A 21,059-nucleotide genomic window follows, 5' to 3' on the forward strand; every position below is an offset into this window, starting at 1 on the left:
TTGTTGCTTTAACTTAGTGTTTTTAGATGAGAGGATAGGGGGCCTATTTAGACCCCTTGGTTTCATCCTCACTGAGTCTCTGTATTTCTTACTCCGTTGCAGGCAGATAGTGGCTGGTGGGAGGAGCCAACAGGGTGCTGTACATCCCTCCCTAAAAAAAAAAAATATCAGTTCCCTGCTCTTGATCTGCATGTACTAATAAAGAGCAGTTCTCAAACATTTGCTGCAATATTACTTAATATATTTCCAGCTTTTTCTGCAGTCATACGCAAATATATTTCACACAGCAGGGACTGTGTAAACAAACTATCAATAATTTACAAGAAAACCAGCAAAAGAGATTTTAAAGCTGAATTCCAGGAATTAATTTTTATTTTTGCATAGTTATGCCCCATACACACGGTCGGAAATTCAGATGGAAAAAGTCAGATCAGATTATGTTGTTGGAAAATCCGATCGTGTGTGGGCTCTATCAGACTTTTTCTGTCGGAATTTCCAAAGGAAAAAGTTTGAGAGCTGGATCTAAAATTTTCCGACAGCACAATCCAATCAGACTTTTTACGATCATGTATAGAGAATTCCGACGCACAAATGGCCACGCATGCTCAAAAAAAATTTGGAGACAAAAGCTATTGGCTACCGGCCTCTATGCAGTCCCGTCGTACTTGTTTTACGTCACCTCGTTCCGAACAATCGGATTTTCCGACAACTTTGTGCGACCGTGTGTGTGCAACACAAGTTTCAGCCAAAATCCATCTGAAAAAATCTGACGAATTTTGTGGTCGGAATGTCCGACCGTGTGTATGGGGGCAACACATTGGTCTTACTTGTGTAAATATACATATTCCACACCTGAGGGATCCTTGTGAAAGTGGAGAATCACTGTAGTAGACTCAGAATTTTATATACATTTTTTAAATCCTTGAACTCATACATTGCCCCATTCTACTTTTTTTTCTTGCTAACTGTTCCAGTAGTAGCAAGAAAAAAAAAAGTAGAATGGGGCAATGTATGAGTTTAAGGATTTAAAAAATGTATATAAAATTCTGAGTCGGCTCCTATTTGAAAAGGAAACAAATGACAAGCTGTTGTGCAAAAAACAAAAACAAAAACATAAGTGCATTGTGCAGATGCCTAGGGCCTAAAGGTTAACCACTTGCCGACTGCAAAATATAAAGTATGTATAGATAAATATATATATATATATATATAGATAGATGGATATAGATACACGTTGCGGTTGCGGTAGTTTATTGAGATAATGGTTGAAGATGTAACTCCAGTATTGTTTTTTTTTTGTCGGCGGCTGGCTTTCTTTTGAAAAAGCATTCCAAGCAGCTCATGAGCTGCTGGAACACTTTTAAAAGCGGTGGGAAGGAACGCCCCCCCCCCCCCCCACCAGTATTTCTCAGGCTTACAGTTTGCACCACCTCGCCTGAGAAACGATCCGACGGTGCCACCGGCTGGTCACAGAGTAGGTATGCTTTGATCACCTCTATGGCCTTGGAGGACGGGAGCAATGTCAGGATGTCACTTCTAGGTCCAGGGTTGAAGTAAAATGTTTTTTGTTTTTTCTTAACCACTTCAGCCCCGGACGATTTTACCCCCTTCCTTACCAGAGCACTTTTTGCGATTCGGCACTGCGTCGTTTAACTGACAATTGCGCGGTTGTGCGACTCTGCACCCAAACAAAATTGACGTCATTTTTTTCCCACAAACAGAGCTTTCTTTTGGTGGTATTTGATCACCTCTGCGGTTTTTATTTTTTGTGCTATAATCAAAAGAAGAGCGACAATTTTGAAAAAAAACACAATATTTTTTACTTTTTGCTATAATAAATATCCCATTTTTAAAAAAACAAACATTTTCCCCTCAGTTTAGGCCGATACGTATTCTTCTACATATTTTTGGTAAAAAAAAATTGCAATAAGCGTATATTGATTGGTTTGCGCAAAAGTTATAGTGTCTACAAAATAGAGGATGGATTTATGGCATTTTTTTTTTTTTTACTAGTAATGGCGGCGATCTGCAATTTTTTTCATGACTGCAACATTGTGACGTACATATCAGACACTTTTGACACATTTTTGGGACCATTCACATTTACACAGCGATTGGTGCTATAAAATTGCACTGATTACTGTGTAAATGTGACTGGCAGGGAAGGGGTTAACACCAGGGGGCGCTGCTGGGTTAATTATGTTCCCTGGGAGTGATTCTAACTGTGGGGGGAGGGGACTCACAAGGGGAGGAGACCGTTCGGTGTTCCTCTGTACTGGGAACACACCATTGGTCTCCTCTCCACTGACAGGACGTGGATCTGTGTGTTTACACACACAGATCCACGGTCCTGCTGTGTTCCCGGGCAATCGCGGGTGCCCGGCGGACATCGCGACCACCGGGCACGCGCACCGGGTCCCGAGCGACGCCGCGGGCTGCCGGCGCGCACACGCCCCCTAGATGGCCGGGAATGGGAGGATGTTATACGAGATCCCATCTGCGACATCATATTACTATGGGTGGGTAGGGAAGTGATTAAACAAAAGATAAAAAAAATGTTTTTTGGATCTTTTGCTTTTAAAGGTAAAGAAGAAATGTGGGGTCTTTTTGACTTGTCATACTTATTTCTATTACAAGGGATGTTTACATTCCTTCTAATAGGAATAAAAGTGAACAAAAAATTAAAATAAAATAAAGGAACAGTGAAAAAAAAAAAAAAATTGGACGCATTAAATGGTAAACCGTGTCCACACCACACATGTGAGGTATCACCCCAAAGGTTAGAGCGAGAACAATAAATCTAGCACTAGACCTCCTCTATAACTCTAAACAGGTAACCTGTAAAGACATTTTAAATATTGCCTTAGGATAGTTCAAAATACTGTACTTTGTTGCCATTCCACGAGCGTGTGCAATTTTAAAGCGTGACATGTTAGATATCTATTTATTTGGTGTAACATCATCCTTTATATTATACAAAAACTTGGGATATATTGGATTTTGTTTTTTTTCCCCAAAAAAATTGCGTTTGAAAAACTGCTGCGCAAATACCGTGTGACATAAAAAATTACAACGATCGCCATTTTATTCCCAGGGGTCTCTGCTAAAAAATAAATATATAATGTTTGGGGGTTCTGAGTAATTTTCAAGCAAAAAATACTTATTTAAGCTTGTAAACAAAAAACGGGCGTTATTAAATCTTCACTGATAATAATAAAAAAAAATATTCTAGAATATTTATTTTTCTTACTTACTGTGCAAACATTCTTTGCAGCAAAACTGGCTTTGTAAAGTTTGTTGTCCGTGACTTTTGCTTCCAAGGTGGCACTGCTGCCTTGCAAGGTCTCTCTGGAGCTGTCCTGATGTGCACATCCTCTGACCAGAATTTCAGGGAAGCGCTGCTGTGCAACCTGGAGTCGGCAGTGGTGAACATTAAAGCATGTACAGTAAGTATTGGACACAAACGTGAAACAACAAAATGTTGTGGATAGGGTTGCCACTTTTTCTTCAATTTAGCGGTGCACAGTAAAAACATTTGGTTCTAGTACACACTATAGGATTGTAACAGACCTGGGACACCTTTGGGCACTCCAAAGAGAATGGTAATGCTGTGCAGATAGTGCCCCCTCTCACCCTCCTGTCAAGCCCTGTTCTGAGGCACATTCCTGTCTGAATAATGTGTCTGGGTTTCAGGTGGACTTGTCATCCCTTATTTCTATCACAGGGGATGTTTACATTTCTTGTAATAGGAATAAAATTGATTTAAAAAAATTAAATAAAATTCAGGGGACAGTGTAAAAAAAACAAAAAAAAAACATGTAAACGGTGTTCGCACCACACGTGAGGTATTGCCGTGAATTTAATAGCGAGAGCAATAATTGTAGCACTAGACCTCCTCTGTAATTTTAAACTGGTAATGTGTAAAAATGTTTAAAGCATTACCTATAGAGATTTTTAAGTATTGTAGTTTGTCACCATCCCACAAGCACATCATTTTTAAAGCGTGACATGTTGGGTATCTATTGACTCAGCATAACATCATCTTTTATATCTTACCAAAACATGTGGCACTATATTGTGTTTTTGTTGCATTAAAATTCATTAACGTGCATTTTTTTCCCCAAAAAATTGCATTTTAAAAACTGCTGCGTGAATACCGTGTGCCATAAAAAAATGCAATGACCACCATTTTATTCTCTAGGGCCTCTGCAAAAAAAATATATATATATTATATATATATATATATATATAAATTATATATATATATATATATATATATATATATATATATATATATATATATATATATATATATATATATATATAATGTTTGGGGATTTTAAGTAACTTTGATTTTTACTTGTAAACCAAAAGCATCAGAATAGGCCTGGTCTTCAAGTGGTTAAATAAAAAAAAACTCTAAAAGCCCCCAACCTTATGTACACATAGACACAAACATATTGAGTTATCAAGCATACGGTAACAACACGTGCCACATGTAATATCTACATGCATTTACTCAACGCATCTTCAGATTTTGTATGTGTGCCAAAAAATGGGTTGGTGACTGCAGGTATTGCATACTTCTGGGTATGTGATCCCTGCTCTTCCCAAGCCTTGCAGTGATGCATGCTCCACCTACAGTGAACCAACGGCATTTCAAGACAGTACTTCTTTTTTTACAGGGCTGCATGCACAATTCTGTCTAAACAATATAAACCATACAAATGAATTGTGTGCCATCATCTTTACAGCTTGTGTTGCTGTCAAACACTGGTTCTTGCATTTCCTATTGGCTGCAGCCGATGATTGAGAACAATTTTTCACCGCGTCAATTAATTAAACAGAAGTTGATCAAACGATCGACTTCTGTGGAGCAGGGACAGACGCACACTGATTGGAATTCATTCTCCAAGTTAATAGACTGGCGTTAGGCTGCGATATCCACTGACCCCTTTTTTTAAAACTGGAAGTTCAGGTAAGCAGCACTGAGAAAGCAGGAGCCAGCAGCATTGAAAAGTTGTACATTGAAAGTGCCAGGGTAAGAATTTTCACTAATAGCTTCCTTCGGTTGATTTATTTTTTATTGTGCTCATGGTTTAATATGGTTTAATATTACTTTAATTTAGGGGGTAACAGATTATTAGCATTTTATAACAGCTTTAAGGACTTAGCGGCAAGCGGGCGCTGTAGGCAAAGCCACATACCCATATGTAGCTGTCTACTTCCGCATTTAGGGCGCGCCCGGCTCCCACTGTGATTATACACAGCAGGAGCCTGTCAGCAAGTTTGACCAATGATTCACAGCTGGGACATGCTGATCGGCTGTGTACATTCACAGCTCAGAGCTCTGTGTTGACATTCAACACAGAGCTCTGTACACAGGGAACTGTCTCTGCGGGGGATGAGAAACTTTGAGATCAGTTAGTAAATGCAGCACACTGTACATACATTACACATAGTTAAGCACATATTTAATCCCCCTGATCACCCTAGATGTTAAACCCTTCCCAGCCAGTGTCAGTGACAGTGTATAGTATTATAGCTGATCACTGTATTAATGGCATAGTGATATCAGTGGCAGTTAGTTAGTCCCCCCCTAAGCATCAGTTAACGTCAGATTGCCCATCGCAGGCCCATTATAAGCTGTTGATCGTCGCCATTAGTAGTATATAAAAAAATACAGTATATATACACCATAGTTTTTAGGCGCTATAACTTTTGTGCATACCAATCAATAAACACTTATTGGGTTTTATTTTTATCCAAAACATGTAGCAGAATACATTTTGCCCAAAATTTATGAAAAATAATTGGATAAATTTTAAGGCAGAAAGTAAAAAATATTGGGGTTTTCTTTTTTGCTACATTTTCGGTCTTTTTTCGTTTACATCGTAAAAAATAAAAAAACTCAGTGGTTATCAAATACCACCAAAAGAAAGCTCCATTTGTGTGAAAAAAATGATATACATTTCGCTTGGGTATAGCATTGCATGGCCATGCAATTGCAGTGCTGAATAGCAAACAATGGCCTAATCATGAAGGGGGTGAAATCGTCCGGTCTGAAGTGGTTAACCATTTTGCTGGTCAAACACCAGAGCACTTTTTGCGATTCGGCACTGCATTGCTTTAACTGGCAATTGCACGGTCGCACGACGTGGCTCCCAAACAAAATTTACGTCCTTTTTTCCCACAAATTGAGCTTTCTTTTGGTGGTATTTGATCACCCCTGCGTTTTTTTTTTATTTTTTTTGCGCCATTAACAAAAAAGGACAATTTTGAAAAAAAGCATTATTTTTTACTTTTTGCTATAATAAATATCCCCCAAAAATGTATCAAAAAATTCGCAATAAGCGTTTATTGATTGGTTTGCGCAAAAGTTATAGTATTTACAAAATAGGGGATAGTTTTATGGCATTTTTATTAATATTTTTTTTTTTTTTACTAGCAATGGCAGAGATCAGCGATTTTTATTGTGACTGCGACATTATGGCGGACACATCGGACATTTTTGACACATTTTTGGGACCATTGTCATATATACAGCGATCAGTGCTATACAAATGCACTGATTCCTGTGTAAATGACACTGGTAGTGAAGGGGTTAACCACTAGGTGGCAGTGTAGGGGTTAAGTGTGTCCTAGGGGCATGTTGCTAATTGTGGGGGGCGTGGCTGTGTTTTACACGTCACTGATCGCTGCTCCAATCACAGGGAGCAGAGATCAGTGACACTGTTACTAGGCCGAATGAGGAGAAGCTTGTTTACTTTAGCATCTCCCTGTTGTTCCTCCCTGTGAGATGATCGCGGGTATACCCACAGCGATTTAGTTTGTGGGACACGCGATCGGACTCATGGAGGTCCTGACTGGCATGCATGCGCGGCACTGGCGGCATGCACGCGATGGCACGGTGGCAAATTTAAAGGGATGTACCTGTGCGCCCATTTGCCTGTCCGTGCCATTCTGCCGACGTACATCGGCATGCGCTGGTCGGGAAGTGGTTAAAGTAGAGCTATAGACAAATTGTTTTTTTTTCATTTTGAGTACAGTAAAGCTGGCCATGCATTATACAATTTTCTTTTACAATTTTCCTTTAGATTTGCCAAAACCAAAACCATATACTATAAAGTCAAACCTAAACATGCTCGATTTGTATCAGACATGCCCTTGCACTACATAGTTGAAGGTAAATCTAAAGGAAATTGAACGAGAAAATTGTATAAAGTATGGCCAGCTTAAGAGAGGGTTATAACCCCTGTCAGTTTATTGTTTGCCATCTGTGTCCCATTGGGGGACTTCCCTTCACTTCCTGTCCCATAGTTAAAACAGGAAGTGAGAGGAAATCTTTTTGATTTCTGATTATTATTTTTTGTGTAATGATTTTACCTTTATTTATTCATGTATCATTATTATTAGCAGTAGTAGTAGTAGTAGTAACACCTTAACCCTAACAAAAACTAAATAAATAATGTCAGGAAGCTAGTTCAGCTAATACAAATTCTTCTGCAGCTACTGCTCATTCCCTAAAACTAATTCTCATGCAGCGAATGCTCTTCTGCATTAGCATTAGCTGTATAGGAATTAGTATTAGCTGAACTACCTTCCTGACATAGGGTTATTTATCTATTTTATTTTTGTTAGGGTTAATGTGTTAAAACTACTACTACTGCTACTGCTACTACTAATAATAATAATAATTAATGAATAAATAAATGCAAAATATATACACAAACCAAAAATAGTCATAAACAAATAAATAAATTAAATAAAAGAATACTAAGTAATAGTAAATAAATAATTAACCTCTAATCCTAACCAGAAACCCTAACTCCTAATCCTAACCCTAACCTAACCTTAACTCTAACCCCTAACTCTAACAAAAAAATAAATAAATGACTAATACTAATTAAAGAGAAATAAACGCTAAAGGAAAAGCTAAAAAAAAGCTGAAATACCTAGCAACAAGTGATGCAACAGATAATAATTTTCTATATCGGCTAATCAAAAAAACGCCAAAGCTTAAAAAGCCACGCACGCTGCGCATAAAAATGTGCCAAAATCAAGCATAGAAAACTGTGAAAGAAAGCTCAAAGATGCTATGCTCAGGTGTGAATGCAGCCTAAGAGCCCTTTTACACTGATAGGGCGTTGGCATTTAAGCGGCGCTATTTTTATCGCCCGCTTTAATGTCGTTTTACCGGCGTTATTTGGCGGCTAGTGAGGCGGTTTTAACCCCCACTAGCAGCCAAAAAAGGGTTAAAACCACTCACAAATGCCGCTGCAGCAGCGCTTTGCTGGCAGTAAGGTGGCGCTGCCCAATGATTTCAATGGGCAGGGGCGCTATAGGAGCGTTGTATTCACCGCTCCTACAGCACCGCAAAGAAGCTGCTTGCAGGACTTTTTATGAAGCCCTGCCAGCGCAGCGCCCCAGTGTAAAAGCACTCAGGCTTTTACACTGGGTTTGCAGCTGAGGCTTTTTTCAGGCGCTATTTTTAGCGCTAAAGCGCCTGAAAAACGCCTCCAGTGTGAAAGGGGTCTTGGAGTTACACTTTGTAACAATAATCTGGACTCTGGCAGCATCAGTGAAAATGTTACTTTATTTCAAAACCTACTGTAGTATGTCCATTGCAGAATGATTGACTTTGCAGCAACCTTCACTATAAGATCCCACCTGACCTCCCCTTAACAAGATATACATGGAATCAATCATGAATTGCTAACTATTACATAAACATGACAACTAGCAAACAAAACTCTAAATAAAATACTGCAAGGTTTTATTGTATCTTGTTATCTCTTCAAACTATCCAGTACTGAGAACAGAGTTGTATCTGTGATACTACTACTTATAAAAATGTCATCATATCCCTATCTCCTTACAGTTCCTGCTACACTTGGGGGGAAGATAAAATGACAACGTTGTTGTAAAAAGCCGCTGTTTTATTATAATTATCAGATGTCTACGTAAAAAAACGGAATCTCTGAAATACAACACATCCTAATAAAACCTAACAATTGCAAGTTACTCCTAATATAGTAATCAGTCGTGTTAAACACAAAGGGGGTTATTTATGAAAGGCAAATCCATGTTGCACTACAAGTGCAAACTACAAGTGCAAAATGCACTTGAAATTGCACTGCAAGTGCACTTGGAAGTGCAGTGGCTGTAAATCTAATGCCGCGTACACACGGGCGGATTGTATGGCGTACTTAGTCCGTCGAAACACATTTCAGCGGACAATCCGCTCGTGTGTGGGCTTCAGCTGACTTTTTCAGCGTGCAGTCCGGAGTACTAAGTATTTCGGTTTTTTCGAAATTCTGTCCGTCGTACTTTGGTTTCAGCGGACAGTACGGTCGTCAGTATGCTAGTTCGACGGACTAAGAATGGCGCATGCCCAGAAAGGATTTACACGGCGGAAGGGTGCTTTGCTGTGTCTTGGACTTCCTATTTCTAATCCCGTCGTACGTGCTGTACACGTCATCGCGCAAGCTTTCGACGGACTGTTTGTGTATCCGTGTCTGGTCAAGTCCGTTCAGTGGAAAGTACGACGGACTGTCCGTCGGATTGTATGACGGACTAAGTACGCCATACAATCCGCTCGTGTGTACGCGGCATAAGGGATAGATCTGAAATGAGGGGAAGCTCTGCTGATTTTATCATCCAATCATGTGCAAGCTAAAATGCTGTTTTTTATTTTCCTTGCATGTCCCCCTCGGATCTACAGCGACTTTCAGAGCAATTTCAAGTGCACTTTGCACTTGTAGTTTACACTTGTAGTGCAAAATGAATTTGCCTTTCGTAAATAACCCCCATAACCCCTAGTTAGGGATGCACCAATACCATTTTTTTTTTACATTGAGTAGGAGTACCGATACTTTTTTTTTTGTACTCGCCGATACCAACCGCAACTGTTTTGTTTTCACTTCAGGTGTCAGCAATGGTACAAACTACAAAGCATTGAAAAGTTATTTACAAATAAAATAAATAGATTTTTTTTTTTTTTTTTTTGCACCTTTTCAATGTGAAATGTGTAAATATATGTTAATATATATGTTAATATATGTGTGTGTGTGTGTGTGTGTGTAAAAATATTCACTAACAAAGCAAACAAAAAAAATGTTTTAATTGTTTATGGCTTATAAAATAGACATGAACCAAAAAAAAAAAAAAAGGCAGGAAAATAATAATTAAATGTAGGAGAATAGGGAGTTAATTAAGGCTGATTAGAGTAAATTAAGAGTCAATAAGGGGTTAAACAGAGGAACATTTGTTCATCCCTTTGATCTGCAGATGAAGAAACAGAAAGATACAAAAAGAAACAATGTTTCTTTTTATTTTAGTGTTTCAGTGGCTGAGCAATGTTGTTAATAAACATTGCTGGCTGCTTTTTTCAACAAGGGAGACCCACTGACAGCTTAAAGAGGTGTTCCCAGTTAAAAAAAATAATTAATTAAAAGTCAGCAGCTACAAATACTGCAGCTGCTGACTTTTAATAATTGGACACTTACCTGTCCCAGGGTCCAGCGATATGGGGGAACAAAGCCCCGCTCGTCTCCCCCTCTGTTTGGCGGCGCCGGCATTTTAACTGTGGGCACTCAGCTGCGGCTTCACAGCCGGGCACCCACTGTGCATGTGCGAGCGGCGCCATGTGCCGTGATTGGCCATGCGATCATCTGGGACCTGTCATGTGTCCCAGATGATTGACAAGAGTGAGGGGGTAGAGCTGAGCCCTTTCTGCGCCGAGGGGAAGTGACGTCAAGAGCCCAGGCACTGCCATTTAGAGGTGAGTAAAAAAATAATAATTTTCCAAATTTTTTTTTTTTTTTTTAGGCACATTCATAAATTTTTTTTTTTTGGGGTGTAACACCACTTTAAAGAATGAAGCCTAAAAGTATTAGTTCCAGGTATCGGTGCATTTGCACGAGTACCGATACTTGTGCAAATACTCAGTATCGGCACCGATACCAATACTAGTATCTTTTCCAACCTCTCATTTCCTTGGGACCTGATTATATTCATAAACTGGAAAATAGGGTATTACAAAAAGAGGCCTATAGACTGTGTTTACAGTGAATATATGCAAAGTCCAATGCAAGGAACATGATCACATGAAAAGTGATGCATGAATCTATTGTAGGATTTATATGCTGGAACTGCCAGCACAAGAATAGCTCTTATGCAAGACAGACGGCAAAAGGGATCCTAAGTCTCCTTGCTCACTGGCTTAAACTTGTGTTCTGCCTGTAGAAGCAGCTCAATGCTATTCTATGGGAGTTATTTACAAAAGGCAAATCCACTTTGCACTACAAGTGCAAACTACAAGTGCAAAGTGCACTTGAAATTCCACTGCAGGTGCACTTGGAAGTGCAGTCGCTGTTGAGGGGAAGATCTGAAATGAGGGGAAGATCTGCTGATTTTATCATCCAATCATGTGCAAGCTAAAATGCTGTTTTTTATTCTCCCTGCATGTCCCCCTCGGATCTACAGGGACTGCACTTCCAAGTCTACTTTGCAATTGTAGTTTGCACTTGTAGGGCAAGTGGATTTGAATTAGTAAATAACCCCCTATGTGTCCATGCATATTAGCACGATTACAGCCATATTTAGATGCAGGAGAAAAAAGCCCTTCTGGTTCATGTTTCTGATTGGAGCTTTCTGGCAGAAAAAAACCCCCATAAAACTCGCCTAAACTTTGCACAAAAAATGCTCTATATGACCTTTTTTTACTGCCAAGAGAACTGGCGTTTTTTTTTTTTGTTTGTTTGTTTTTTTAAACCCAGTGTGCATGGAGCATAAAGGATCCCAAAAGAACTCTGAGGATGGGATTTCCCCATTGGTGAACATGACTAATGTGTGATGAGAACACCGCTCCGAGAACAAATGTTTTTGGCAACCTGACCAGGTTTATACTGCGTGGAGAGACTGCGCATATTATTATTACAACATAAAAAGGCCCCTTTATATAAGATTACTTTTTTATTTTTATTTTTTTAGGTCAATTTTCTATTTACAGTCATTCAAAAAGCGTATTTATTCTCATCACTTGATCTGTGTATTCTCTCTATGGGTACTTTGATTCCAGCTGTTCCCTCTTTTCCTTTTATCTGCTATTCAGCTCCAACTGTTCAGTACTGAGAAACAAGGATTTGTTGTCCAATATATACAAATTGGATTTTACCAGGAATTTACCAAAACATTCGCTGGATTACAGCGAAGGGAATTTAAAAATACAGAAATTAGAAATGACTTATTTTAATGCAAATGTGCAGATTATTTCACAAAAATGTTATATTTCAAAGAGGCTTGTCTTTATACAGTGGGGGTTATTTACTAAAGGAAAATCCACTTTGCACAGAAAGTGCACTTGGAAGTATGGTCGTTGTAGATCCGAGAGGGACATGCAAGGAAAATAAAAAACAGCATTTTAGCTTGCACTTGATTGGATGCTAAAATCAGCAGAGCTTCCCCTCATTTCAGATCTACCCCTGCACTTCAAAGTGCACTTTCAGTGCAAAGTGGATTTTCCTTTCGTAAATAACCCCCATAGTCACCTGAGAGTAAATTAGTAATTATTGTACTTCTGTATTCCACCGTGGGTTGCCCTGAAGTCTCCCTGATATTTACAGGCATACCCCACTTTTAAGTACACAATGGGGTTTATTTACTAAAGCTGGAAAGTGCAAAATCAGGCTCACTTCTGCATAGAAACCAATCAGCTTCTAACCCCAGCTTCTTCAATTAAGTTTTGGTAATAAAACCTGGAAGCTCATTGGTTTCTATGCAGAAGTGAGCCTGAGTTTGCCCTTTCCAGCTTTAGTAAATAAACCCCATTGTGTACTTAAAAGTGGGGTATGCCTGTAGTTGTACTTCTATAGTACAGGTGTCTTGACTTTCTATATAATCCTCTAAAATGAATTACTAAAATGTGCACTTCTATTGCCAGTAGGAACTTGCCTTTATGTATAATACCCATAGAGTAAGTTGGTAATAAAAGTACTTCAATAGTCCAGAGGGGCTTGTCTTTATCTGCAGTCTCCTGTCAGTAATTTAGCAGTATTTGTAGGTCTATAGTACACAGAGTACCCTGCCTTCTTATATAGCCCCCAAAGAGTAAGCTAATGGTACCTCCATGGTCCTATATATAGGTGCTTGTTATCAATTGTATCGTAAGTTAGTAATACTTGTACCTCAATAGTCCAGAGGGAGTGTGTGTGTGTCATATATATATATATATATATATATATATATATATATATATATATTTTTATTTTTTTTTTTTTTTATAGGGAGTTAGTAATACTCTTTTATTCTCTAGTCCAGAGGTACTGTCTGTCTATTTATACAGTGGGGTTGATTTACTAAATCTGGAGAGTGCAAAATCGGATTCAGCTGTGCATGGTAGCCTATCCGCTTCTAACTTCAGTTTGTGCAATTAAGCTTTGGCAAAAAAAAAAACCTGGAAGCTGATTTCTATCCAGAGCTGCACCAGATTTTGCACTCTCCCACAGTTTTAATAAATCAACCCCAGTGTATATATATATATAATTCTTGTAGTTCTATAGTGTAAATTAGTAATCCTTGTAGTTACATAGTCCAGTTATTACTATAGATATAAGTGAGTTAGTAATACTTGTAGTTGTATAGCCCAGGGGTTAATATAGAGTAAATTGTTAAACCTTGTAGTCAAGGGATTACTATAGATATAGAGTAAATTAGTAATCCTTGTAGTTGTATAGTCAAGGGATTACTATAGATATAGAGTGAGTTAGCAATCCTTGTAGTTGTATAGTCCAGGGATTACTATAAAGGTGAGTTAGTATTCCTTGTAGTTGTATAGTCCAGGGATTACTATAAATATAAGTGAGTTAGTAATCCTTGTATTAGTATAGTCCATGGATTACTATAGATATAGTAATCCCTGTAGTTGTAGAATCCAGTCATTACTATAGATATACGTGAGTTAGTAATCCTTGTAGTTGTATAGTCCAGGGGTTAATATAGAGTAAATTGTTAAACCTTGTAGTTGTATAGTCAAAGGGATTACTATAGATACAGAGTGAGTTAGCAATCCTTGTAGTTGTATAGTCCAGGGATTACTATAGATATAAACCTTGTAGTAGTATAGTCCAGGTATTACTAAAGATTTAAGTAAATTAGTAAACCTTGTAGTAGTATAGTCCTGGGATTACTATAGATATATGAGTTAGTAATCCTTGTAGTTGTATAGTCCTGGGATTACTATAGATATAGGAGTTAGTAATCCTTGTAGTTGTATAGTCCAGTTATTACTATAGATATAAGTAAGTTAGTAATCCTTGTAGTAGTATAGTCCAGGGATTACTATAGATATAAGTGAGTTAGTAATCCTTGTAGTTGTAGACTCCAGTTATTACTATAGCTATATGTGAGTTAGTAATCCTTGCAGTTGTATAGTCCAGGGGTTAATAGAGAGTAAATTGTTAAACCTTGTAGTTGTATAGTCAAGGGATTACTATAGATATAATCCTGGTAGTAGTATAGTCCAGGGATTACTATAGATAAAGGTTAGTTAGTAATCCTTGTAGTAGTCTAGTCCAGGGATTACTATAGATATAAGTAAATGAGTAATCCTTGTAGTAGTATAGTCCAGGGATTACTACAGATAAAAGTGAGTTAGTAATCCTTGTAGTTGTATAGTCCAGGGATTACTATAGATTTAAGTAATTAGTAAACCGTGTAGTAGTATAGTCCTGCGATTACTATAGATATACGAGTTAGTAATCCTTGTAGTTGTATAGTCCAGTTATTACTATAGATATACATGTTAGTAATCCTTGAAGTTGTATAGTCCAGGGATCATTATTAAGTGAATTAGTAATCCTTGTAGTTGTATAGTCCAGGAATTACTATAGATAAAAGTGAGTTAGTATTCCTTGTAGTTGTATAGTCCAGGGATTACTATAAAGTGAATTTGTAATCCTTGTAGTTGTATAGTCTAAGGATTACTATAAAGTGGATTAGTAATCCTTGTAGTTGTATAGCCCAGGGATTACTATAAAGTGGATTAGTAATCCTTGTAGTTGTATAGTCCAGTTATTACTATAGATATGTGTTAGTAATCCTTGTAGTTGTATAGTCCAGGGGTTACTATAACGTGAATTAGTAATTCTTGTAGTTGTATAGTCCAGGGGTTACTATAACGTGAATTAATAATCCTTGTAGTTGTATAGTCCTGTATAGTCCAGGTGGGGTTGTCTTTATTTCTAGTCCCCTGAGAGTAGATTCGTATAGCAGAGTTGTAGGTTGTTGTTTAGAATCCTGAAATGACAGGTACACTTACCGCACACATCGGTGAGTGGACTGAGATCTAGGAAGGGGTGTAGATGGAAAGGTGTGTCTCCTCCGCACAGCACGGATAACGATCCTACAGCCGAGCCGCAGAAAATAAATGGCTCGCTGTCGGCTGCACTTCGTAGAAGCGGCCAGAGGTGGCAGCAGAGGGGCGGTGAAGTAGCGCTCGGTCACGTGAGTGGATTCCTGGAAAGTTCCTGGAAAGCGGCCTTTGTATTTACCAGATATGGGGAGGGAGAGCCCGGCCAGGAGATTAGGGAGGGGGGAGCCGCACACAAGGAGCGATGGCTGGTGGGGTGGGGGGGTGAAGTCAGGATCCCCGGTCACAAGTCTCATACATACAATCGTTCCATGGAGCTCCGCTCTCCGCCGGGACCTCTCTGCTGTGCCGGGCTATGGAGCCGGGACCACGACTGATCCCCGCAAGGTGCGTGTGTGTGTGAGAGATAGGGACACCCTCCGGGACAAGGTGAGAGCGGGGGAGGGGGCGATCCGGGACACCCTCCTATCCTTGTCTATGGCCGATCTGTGTGTGTGTGTGCATTCCTAGACAGACCGAGGATGTACTCCGCACCTGTATACTGGGGCACCATCGGGCGATCTACATTTTTTTTTGTGTGTGTATTTATGTATGTAATGTGTGTGTGTGTGTGTATACACACACACACACACATAAATACACACACAGCTCCGATCGTTCTGTATATCCATCCTCCTTGATACACCTTTTATATGGGTGTATATAGATTACATGTCCCTCTGATCGTCCTGCACAGACCTCTATATCGGTGAACAGATCTGTACATTCATCTGATGGTGCTAGTACATTAGATGGCTGAAGATCTCATTCTGTCCGTCTGATCGTCCTACATTTCGTCCCACACAGACCTTTTTTTGTATTGCTTCTCCATAGAACTGTGTCCCTATGATCCCAACAGATCTCTGTCTGGGTGAATATATATTTATATTGGGCCGATCGTTCAGGATAGATTTTTTTTTTTTTTTTTTTTTTTTTTTTATATACAGGTGACCAGACCTTTCTGTATGATTGTCCAAGATGGATCCTTATATAAGGAGATTAAGAGAGAATCTGATAGACAGATGTGAATATTCGTCTGATCGTCCTAAGTAGAACTGTGTGTCCTTCTCATGGTCCCAGACAAATCTTTATCTTGGCGAATATATATTTATATCGGTCTGATCATCCAGGATAGATCTTTATACAGGTGAAGAGGGCTTTTATGTCAATATGATTATCCAAGATGGAGCATCATAGGGAGACGGATATATAGATCTATCGATCGCTCAACCTGATCATACTTGCAGACGTGTCTATGTGACTATTTGTCCCAGACAGACCTTCCTGTCAGATCATCCTACTGGATGGAACTGTTTGTCTGTCTGATGGCCCCAGACAGATCTTTAATCTTTATCTAGATGTGTGTGTGTGTGTGTATATATAAAATCATCTGTGTGTATATGTGTATATATATATATATATATATATATATATATATATAATTTTCTGTGTGTGTATATATATTATCATCTATGTGTGTGTGTGTGTGTGTGTGTATATGTATGTATGTATGTATATATATATATATATATATATATATATATCTTTTTTTTTTTTTTTTTTTTTTTTATTACACACACACACACACTTTTTTTTTTTTTTCCATTCTCCATCTGATAGTCCTAAGGATGTTTCTACGGATTAAGAGAGCTTTATGTTAGTATGAGTGTCCTAGATGGCTCCTTTATATAGGGGATCATGCTAAGATGTGAATAATCCTCCCAGATCTTTCTCTTTAGGTGATGTGAGGTCAGTACATACATTGTATGATATGTAGGACACCCCAGTGCTCCATCATGGCCTGTATATCAGTATGGTGATTGTCCAGACAATGAGATGGGGGGGGGGGGGGGGGCTGTAGTCTTCTCTCTCCTCAGGGCTCCTCATTCTAATCCATCCCATTTGTTGCTTTCCAGGAAGGAGGAAGATATAGCCAGGGATCCCTTGGACCATGATCACCTGCAGCGGGCAGTAGAAGTGGGCTCTGACCGACCACGCTCAGTCCACCCTGATCACCTGCCTGCAGGGAGACTAGCTACCTGTCCAATGACCCTCCGATCTCCTGACACCACTGACAGTGTGAGCACCATAGAGAACGGTCAGAACGAATCATCGCCGGGGGGCAGCGAGGAGAGCCCGGCCGGGGAAGACCGTATTGCCGCCTCCATGGTGGAGCTCCGGAGGTCAGGTCAGTTCATGCACACCATAGAGATTGCTACTACTACCATTGTGTTCTGTCGTTCTTACTGTCTTTAGAACCGCACGTGACAGGTGAACCCTCACACTATAACTGCACAATTAGATAACTACATGTGTGGGGTCATCTAGAAGAATGATTCTCCGATCACTTTAGGAAGAAGTGCAAAAAAGTGGGCTTGATTTTATTTTTTATTTTTATTTTTTCTAAAATTAGAGAGTGCAAAATCTGGTGCCGCTCTGCATAGAAACAATCGGCTTCCAGGTTTGTTTGTCAAAGCTTAATTGAACAAGCTGAAGTTAGAAGCTGATTGGCTACCATCAGATTGTGCACTCTCCAGTTTTAGTAAATCAACGTGTGTTTATTTATGTAAAAGAAAAAAAAATTATGTTGACCGCTCCGACAGCTACTGCAATAATCTAGGAAACCTCATTTATTGCTCCTATTAAAGAATAATCCATTAACGTCAGGCATCCCTGTTGCAAGTCCTGTGAAATGCTCTATTTTCACCTAATTGGATACACTTTGTGCAATGCACCACCTCTGTGTAGAGTGCAGGTACAAAAAAATATTTTTATTATTATTCCCAGTAAAGGTGCGATCATTTAGGCAGATGGCTGTCAGCGGGTAATCATTAAAGGGAAGGCAATCACGGTTTCATAACGTATGTCTTTATTGGAGACGATCGCGTTCCTACCCTTGCTGGCAGTTGTCTAGAAATCTCCAGTCAACATAATGCTGCCAGACATCCTTATTATCCCTGAGACTTGCGGGTGGGGGCTGAGGAATGACGGCACCTAGAAATAAAATCAGTGCTGGGGGGGAATGTTAGGTTCCCGCGCTGTGACGTGCCGTGCTGTTGTCACTTTGGAAGAAGCTGGTTTCCTCCTGCCCATGTCAGATGAGGTCTGATCTGTCATAACAGAGCTTTTGTGTGGAATACAATTTTTGTTTACTTTGTCACTGACTGATCCTGAACAAAGGCGTGCACACGCCGTCCTCTATCCATTCTACAGCGAGTCTGCAGCTGGCTCTACACCCAGCACTAGATCAGTAGGAATAACATAATGTCTAAATCTGGTTTTGGGAGTGTGTGTGTGTGTGTGTGTGTGTGTGTGTGTGTGTGTGTGTGTGTGTTTCGTCATTTTCAGTCATCCTAAATGTCGTCTGCATGTTGGTTTTTGCCTTTTTTTTTTTCTGTTTTCAATTGACATTTAGTTTATACTGCATTATACAATGCTTGTGCCCCCTGGGATATTAATAAATAATGCATACTCTTTCCATGTGCATATTTAAAAATGTCCGCAGGATCAAAATGTACAGTACATGTTTTGTCTAGGTCTAGAACTATACAAAATATCTTGGCCATTTTGTAGTTTGCATTTTTTTCTACTGCTAGTCACGTGACCTATGCCATGGCATTACTCTTACGCCAAACTTTTCAATCACAATTTTGGTAGCTTGAGATGAGGGTTTAGACTCCATGGTTTTTGTCCCCCCCCCCCAAGAAGTTGGCATCATGTTGCTATAGTAACTATTCAACACCCGTGGGCCATATTAAGCTTTCAGACTGTATTCCACAAAGGTTTGCAGGTTATAGCAGCGTAACATAAGCAGTTTGTTAGAGGGAAAATCGTGCTGTCCCATGAGACATTTAATTTTTTTTATTTTTTTTTCCCTCTTGGTAGGGTAGGAGTAGAAGTGAGTGGAGATATGGTAGAGGTGTAAGATTGCGCCATTGGTGAAAGTAGAATGTGTTATTTAATTATTTTTTGGCAGGTGTTCTAGCCACATGTACTAACCTCCAGGGGAAAATCTAAACGGAGAAGTATGCTTTAGCGTGTCTGGGTGTTTTTTTTTTTTTTTTTTTCTAACCTATCTTCTGTTAATGAGCCTTTGTAGGACTAAGGTTACTCTGTAGGTAAGATAGGTAGGTGTTTTAGGCATGGGTCTACAGTAAAAAATGGAACCCCTTACAGTAGTGATTGTGTGTGTGTGTGTGTATATATATATATATATATATATATATATATATATATATATATATTATAAAGGGCTAATTTTATTTTTTTTACCCCATTATGTTACTAAACGTCTTAGACCTGGTTCACATCTTTTTATTTTATTTCTTTTTGGTGCTTTTTGCAGAAACGCACTACGGTTCATTTACACGGTTTCCTATGGGACACGTTTATATCTATGCTTTTTTTTTTTTTTTTTAGCCGCTGCGTATTTGGAAAGGGTCAGGGTGGTTACTTTTTTTTTGTTTCAATATACTTCAATGAAGAAACTGCAGAAAAGCATCTAATGTGTTTTTGCAGCAATTTGTTGTTGGGCAGATTAAAAAAAAAATTGGGCAAAAAAAAAATGCAAATCGCAGCAAAATCACGTGTGCAAAAAGTACTGCAGAAACAGATGAAAAGCAAACTGCATAGGTGTGTACCGAGCCTTATGCTGGCCACATGGATCAATTTTTAGATGCGAATATTAAGGCGAAAAGTCTTTTGTGCATTTGCTGAATGAAAGAATGTTTGAAATTTTCACTTGTTTTTAACATTCTGTTTTTAAAATGGTTGTAATTTCTGAACAAAAACCACATGCACTGTCTGAAAATTCCTTTGACCAAGAAGTTTATTTCCAAATTTTTCCATCGCTGTGGTTGAAAATGAACGTCCATTTGACCCTAATAACGATTAGAAATCGAAAGTTCTTAAAATTTACTTTTTCAAAAGAAGTATTTTTTTTTTATCTCTGAATCTATTTACCAGATTCACTCTTTAATATTATCCTCTAATAGCATATACAGTATATCTCTTCTGTCTTTTCTCAGAGTGGATTAGATATTTTGCTCCCTAACCATGTAGTTGAGTATTTATATTTTCCACTGCATAGAGATATTTAAGAATAAATTGCCTTTTTTTTAACCTTTACATATTAACTAAATTATACACCACACTTTTTTTATTTATTTTTTTTGTTTTGATTAACTGAGTGTGCAAAATCAGGTGCAGCTGTACATTAGTAACCAATCGGCTTCCAGGTTTTAATATCAAAGTGTAATTGCACAAGCTGAAGTTAGAAGCTGACTACCATGCACAGCTGCACCAGATTCTGAGTGCACCGGTTTTAGTAAATCTCCCCCCATCGTGTTTTTATTTTTTATTTTATTTATTTATTTATTTTTTGAAGAGGCTGTCAACTCAAAGTGTGGCCAGAATTGTACAAATATAAAAGCGTAAAGCCCATCAAGTGGCCTTCTACCAAATGTTCGTTCTTATTGGAAGGAATGTTCTGATCTTTATTTTTATGTCACGATCGTTTAGCACAGAGCTCGGTATGTTCATGCGTCACTTATTTCTTAAGTGGAAATATGACTTTGTTCATAGACCTTGCTATTTGTGTCTCAGATTCCAGCTGAACCTTGGGCATATAAAGGTGACCCTTGCTGGCAAA

The 21,059-nt window shown here is 38.8% G+C and overlaps 1 protein-coding gene across 2 annotated transcripts in view; it reads left to right on the plus strand.

Annotated features, from left to right (window-relative positions):
- Positions 1-15,614: 15,614 nt before the first annotated feature.
- Positions 15,615-21,059, plus strand: part of SOCS2 (suppressor of cytokine signaling 2) — a 31,470-nt gene continuing 26,025 nt past the window's right edge. The window contains exons 1-2 of one of the 2 annotated variants that reach the window (XM_077470647.1): positions 15,615-15,757; positions 17,326-17,597. In XM_077470647.1, coding sequence (XP_077326773.1) covers positions 15,726-15,757; positions 17,326-17,597 — 304 coding nt within the window. In that variant the 5' untranslated portion in view covers positions 15,615-15,725. Of the gene's footprint in view, positions 15,758-16,403; positions 16,557-17,325; positions 17,598-21,059 lie in introns of those variants that run through there. The other variant, XM_077470646.1, reaches the window with a different exon arrangement.

This window comes from Lithobates pipiens, unplaced genomic scaffold, assembly GCF_037356315.1.
Source record: "Lithobates pipiens isolate NorthernLeopardFrog02 unplaced genomic scaffold, aLitPip1_a1.2 Scaffold_8, whole genome shotgun sequence".
NCBI lineage: Eukaryota > Metazoa > Chordata > Amphibia > Anura > Ranidae > Lithobates > Lithobates pipiens.